Source organism: Cydia fagiglandana, chromosome 20 (genome assembly GCF_963556715.1).
Source record: "Cydia fagiglandana chromosome 20, ilCydFagi1.1, whole genome shotgun sequence".
NCBI lineage: Eukaryota > Metazoa > Arthropoda > Insecta > Lepidoptera > Tortricidae > Cydia > Cydia fagiglandana.
Window position 1 is genome coordinate 14,022,998 of NC_085951.1, and position 5,674 is coordinate 14,028,671.

At 36.1% G+C, this 5,674-nt stretch overlaps 1 protein-coding gene across 1 annotated transcript; it reads right to left on the reverse strand.

Moving 5' to 3' along the window:
* Nucleotides 1–231: 231 nt before the first annotated feature.
* LOC134674899 (uncharacterized) lies at nucleotides 232–4,877 on the reverse strand. Its single transcript, XM_063533055.1, has 5 exons — nucleotides 4,823–4,877; nucleotides 4,175–4,381; nucleotides 3,582–3,692; nucleotides 2,300–2,362; nucleotides 232–1,532 (listed from the first exon to the last, which is right to left on the reverse strand). Exons 1-5 carry the CDS (start codon nucleotides 4,875–4,877, stop codon nucleotides 523–525), a joined length of 1,446 nt encoding a protein of 481 aa, XP_063389125.1. The 3' UTR covers nucleotides 232–522.
* Between the last annotated feature and the right edge of the window lie 797 nt (nucleotides 4,878–5,674).

Below are 5,674 nucleotides of genomic sequence, written 5' to 3' on the forward strand. Positions count from 1 at the left end.
ATAACAACAAATACTAAAAACAGAATAAAATAAAGATTTAAATGGGGCTCCCATACAACAAACGTGATTTTTGACCAAAGTTAAGCAACGTCGGGAGAGGTCAGTACTTGGATGGGTGACCGTTTTTTATTTGCTTTTTTTTATTTTATTTTTTGCATTATGGTACGGAACCCTTCGTGCGCGAGTCCGACTCGCACTTGCCCGGTTTTTTTGTCTGTCTGTCACCAGGCTGTATCTTATGAACCGTGATAGCTAGACAGTTGAAATTATCACAGATGATGTATTTCAGTTGCCGCTATAACAACAAATACTATAAACAGAATAAAATCAATATTTAAGTGGGGCTCTCATACAACAACCTTGTTTTTGTTTTTAGTTTTTTGCGTAATGGTACGGAACCCTTAGTGCGCGAGTCCGACTCGCACTTAGCCGGTTTTTATATTTGACAGTCAAATCAAGAAATGAATGCCCGAACAATAGAAATATACCTACATATAATATAATGTAATTATTCATGCTGGCTTACCGAAGCTCTCCTCGTGTTTTGTCCGCTTCATAGAGCTTTTGAAAGTATTCCCATTTTAATATTTTTTCGATTTGATCGGAATCTTTATATAGCAAGTCTTTGTTTAAAAGGTTATTTCGTAAACCCTTAATAAGATGTGGCACATCGTATAGCGGTATAATTTGCTGCCCGTCTACTTCAAAACATTCCTGTCGCCATTGTTTACCTGCTCGGATGTATTTCTCTTTCGTGTCTTTCACCAGGCTGTTGATGGCGCTGACGTTAGTCGCCCCTTGGTCGCATACTGTACATATTACTTTAAGTCCGGTAGTATGGATCGCTTTAAGAACATCTTTTATAATGTTTTTCAATTCAATTGTTTTTAAACTTTGAGTGAAATAGTATGCCACAGGTTGCTTGAAATTCTTTTTAATTCCCTTAACCATGAAAACCATTGCATGGTTGGCAATCTTGAATGAACTATCATGGCTTACAAAGCCTTTAAGTTCGTCGGTTCCTGCGTTATACTGTACATGAGGTGTCAATGACATTTCGTCAAAAATCAATGTGCACAATCGGTCTTCTTCAATAAGGTTTCCTACTGTTTCTTTTAATTTATTGAAAATACAATTATTAATACCAGGCATTATTTTTATATCAGATAATAAGTTTTTTAACGATTTTGTCGATGGCAGCCTAAAGTATTTATATAACAAGTTATAACATTTTGGACTTTTTTTATAAATTGATAAGGCCAAAACTTTCTCTTCGTTGTTGTAGCGTCTCCCCTTAGGTTTCTTTTTTGCTTGGCGATACTGCATAGTTGTAAAGATTCTTCCTGCCCGGGTCATATTTTTAGTAACTCTATTAATATTGTCTTGTCCTTCCAACAACTTACAAACGGTGGCGAGTCTTGCCTTATAGTGTTTACTATCTTTTATTGACTTAACTAATTTAGATTTTAATATTCTATTTTCTTTTTGAGCAGCTCTGTATTCTTTGTAGACAGCCTCGGGTGATTTTTGACCTGTAATCATGAATAACCGTGAAATCAAAAAAGTATGTATTAAAGGTTTAATAGTAGGTACTCCTTTTAGGGTTTATTTCGGTCATTCGGGAGTGACCGCCTAGTTTGAGTTCGCCTAGTACTCGTAGATAGGTTCTGTATAGTAGGTAGGTTCATTTTTAATGGTTTAATCTTTGAAGTGCTGTTACTTTGCAAATTAAATGGCTAAATTCATAAACATTTAAATAATTTAATTATTACATGAAAATAGCCTGTTAAACGTTAATTGCCACGATATATGATTTAATATATCCTTTCATAGAAAGATGAGCTTAAATCGTCGATTTTCTAAAACCCTCTACATCCGTGCTGACCATTCATCGAGGTCCTGCCACTTGACTGTTATTTGCGAAAATCCGCGGCGTCACTTGTCTACTTTTAGCGTTTTTGTTGATGCCACTTGAAGGCATAGAAGGTAGGATCCTATAGAAGTGGCGACACTATGATTGGTCGAATACATTTGTTGCCCACCATAATAAGTAATAAGTACATACTAAAGTTGACTATGACAAGGACAAACAATTAGCGCTTTCGCTGCTACTCCTACTGAAAGATACGAGTACATAAGACTATCCCGTTGGGTCATTTCCCCGCACCCCTCATGCGAGATCCAGTTGTATACTAGATTCATGCTTGAATGACATGACAAAGCTCTTCAAATGACTTCTACGTGTTGCTCGCTCGAAAATCCCGAGAGATTTAAACGGAGAATAAAAATAAATAAGTACCCTTGTCAAAACTGGTTTGAGATGTAGAAGGATGTTGAGTTGGATGAAGACGCTCCTTTAATTCTGAAATAAAAATAATACATTGTATATAGGGGGTATTAATGCAATGTTCTGCCGCCAGAGTGCAGCACTAATCTAGCTAGTAAATCACAGAGTAACTTATACCTGCTGGGCCATAACTTACACATAAACTGTTTTTTGACAAGTTTTCACAGACAATAAAATATGGCATTGATGCATCAAGGCGGTTTGTTAACAAGGGCCTACTAGTACTATGCCTTATGGGAAACTATCGAAGAGATAGTTCAGATCCGGAAACCGCTACCAACTTTTAGTATGTTGTTGGGCAAGGTATTGGGTCTCCAAAACTGCCGGGAGACAGCGGCGCCGGCCATCTACTTCAGCGGAATGACGTCATCAAAATGACACCTGACTTGTTGCGAAAATTACATATTGCACCCAGACTATGCATTGCACATACGCGTGTATGGTATTAAATGAAAGCCAATGAAATATACTATATTTAAGTATTCATACATACAACAGACTAAGAGAAATTTACAAATAAATCAAAATGATGTGAAAAAATATTCGATTATCGTTTAATATTCGAATATCGCTGACCGTACAAACGAAAATGTTAGTACAGGGTGGCCAACTTGGAGGTATACAACTTTCTTTTGCCACCATTTTGTTTTGGCGGCAAATATGACAGTTGTTGCATGAAAATTACTTTGTGTAGATACGGCAAATTTGTTATGGAGCGTTTACAAGACGGGGACACGTGTCACGCGCCACGAGCCACAATAGAAACATTAAAAATAACGTTTCCCGGTCGATTAATTTCGTGAAACGGTGACATTGACTGGCCCCCAAGTTCGCCTGATTTAACAGCTCCTGACTTTTTTCTGTGGGGCTATCTAAAGGGACGTGTCTATGCTAATAGGCCAACGAACCTTCAGCAATTAAAACAAAATATTCGAAACACTGTCGCTGAAATAACGCCAGAAATGTGTGAAAAAGTGATGAAAAACGCGATGAAAAGGGTTCGCATCTGCCATGCTGCTAGAGGTGAACATTTGTCTGACATTATTTTCCATGTGTAATTGCTGACCCTACATATTATATTTAACAAGGAATACTTAATATTTTTTATGTTTTATAGAATAAAATTTCAAAAATAAAGTGTATACCTCTTATTTGGCCACCCTGTATAAGCGGATTAATAAAATACCGCTTTTTTCTAGTGAGGGAAATGGCTTGAGAAACTTAATTTTATTACCTTCGTCATTTGGCCGATTTTCTTGAAACAAATTTGCTGTGTTTCTATTTCCAATATTTGGCAGCGGGTAATTGTGCTCTATTTCCAGGCTACAAGAAGACATAGTTACACCTGAAAATCAAAATAATAAGTTGTGGTGATCATGTGTTATAAATATAAAGTGATGATTTTGAATGATAAATATTTAATAGCTTTAATTGGATTTCACTTGCAATGTTTTACTATTAGTATTTTCCTCGCATTGGTGCGGTGTAAAATTTAGTATGTCACTCAATAGCAACATTTATTTTTTTTATACTACTCCAATGGCAAATTTAGTACAGCTTTTATGTCTACCGTTCTCCAATTTTCCCTCAACTGCTCAAGGGTTAACTGGAAGAGATCCCTGAAAGGGATAAGTTCGCCTTTGTACTAATGATGTGTGTTCTTTCATGTTTTATGTTTCTTTTTGTACAATAAAGTATTTTACTACTACTACTACTACTACTACTACTACTACTACAAGCATACGACCCGCCTAATGGTACGGAGTTTTACAGTTGGGACAGAAAGCAACTTATTCTTTTTCAATATTGTTTGTTTATGATACCCACCTTCAAAATTCACAGAAGGTACAGCCTTATTTATTAAACGATGACAGGCCACTTTTTGATCTGGTGTAAAGTGATGGTCACAAATCTTCTTATTTTTATAAATTTTCAGTGGGTCTGTCTCCTTTAATCTGTCACCAACAATTGACAACCAAGTCCTAAATAATTCTGGTTTTCTTTCTGGATGAGGAAAGCTGTGCATGGGTGCACCTGCAATATAAAGTAACATTGATATAACATTACTCATATAAGTACTTCGACGGCGGGCCAGAAAAAGATTTCCATGACGGTCGTGTTTTAATTTATCGCTAGGTATTCGTTGCGAATTTCCTATTTTTCGTACTAGTATCGTAATGTAGGTAGGTACTATTATTCCATATAGCATATTATATCATCCTTCTGACATATTTTAAATCAGGATACGATGACTATTTTATTACGTGTTTGGGTGGTTGCCGTTCCCCAACTAACCACCTGAACGGCACGAGGGCTCAATGCACATCGTCTTTAACAACTTTACGAGTTATAGCCCGGGATGTGATGACCGACGAAATTTTTCATCTGACCCGCGGTCTAACGCAAAAAAATCATGACACGCAACAATCATAAGTTTATAAATATGTGAAATAAAAGAAATGCTATACTACTTACCTAAATCCGGGCAGCCGAAAAGGCAAAATCGTCTTCTTCTTCCTGGCTCACTCATTTTTAACAACCGATATACCGATATACGAGTATCTCTTTGCGAATTGCGAGTATCTTAGAAAAGTTTCAAATCTGACCGATGCCATTTTTTTAACGTTTCGTTTTTGTCAAAGAGAATAATAATACATTAGGTATAATAAGACTAATGTTAATTTCCTAAAACCTAAAACTACTCTATACTCTATATAAAAGTAAGTATATTAAGATAATTATTTTTTTACTTAAATCACAGAAAATTTTAAAACGGTTTGTGTGAAATGGAATGTACATGTTAAAAAATAAAATAAAAATACACAGATAAGGTGTAAAAATATTTTTACGCTGTGGCACCATCTGTTTGATTTATTTGGAAGCATCAGGTGAGGAAATGTTGCTGTACATATGACGCCGACTGCGCTAGTTTCCATATATAAGGTACCCCTCTTTTAAGTTTCGCCCCCCTTGTGCTTTAGGTTTTTAAATCCATGACATCCGGGTTAGGTTTTAGGTTAAAAAGTGATAAGATAAAAACCACCTGTCTAGCTCTTACTGAGTTAGAAAAGTCTGCAGCGATTTTGATAGCCCACGCAGTGCAAGTGTTATTTTAAACGTCAAACTTCTATGAAATTATGACGTATAACTTTTCTTCTTCGCTGCGGACTTTTCTTGGTCTAACTCTATTTTCGTTATTGCAGAATTATAATGCTACAATGGTATATTTACGAATTATAATTTCGTATTATCTTGTTTGGTTACCCTAGACTAAATAAAAGTGACTTAGCAGGACTTCGTAGGCCACGTCTACGCCTCGGCTAGTCT

Bases quoted from the DNA above. Each gene is read 5' to 3' on its own strand.
- LOC134674899 (XM_063533055.1), bottom strand. From the start codon at position 4,877: ATGAGTGAGCCAGGAAGAAGAAGACGATTTTGCCTTTTCGGCTGCCCG. The intron at 2,363-3,581 runs GTAATAAAATTA...TTTTTATTTCAG, and splicing joins AAATCGGCCAAATGACGAAG to AATTAAAGGAGCGTCTTCAT. The intron at 1,533-2,299 runs GTACTTATTTAT...TCATGATTACAG, and splicing joins TCAAACCAGTTTTGACAAGG to GTCAAAAATCACCCGAGGCT.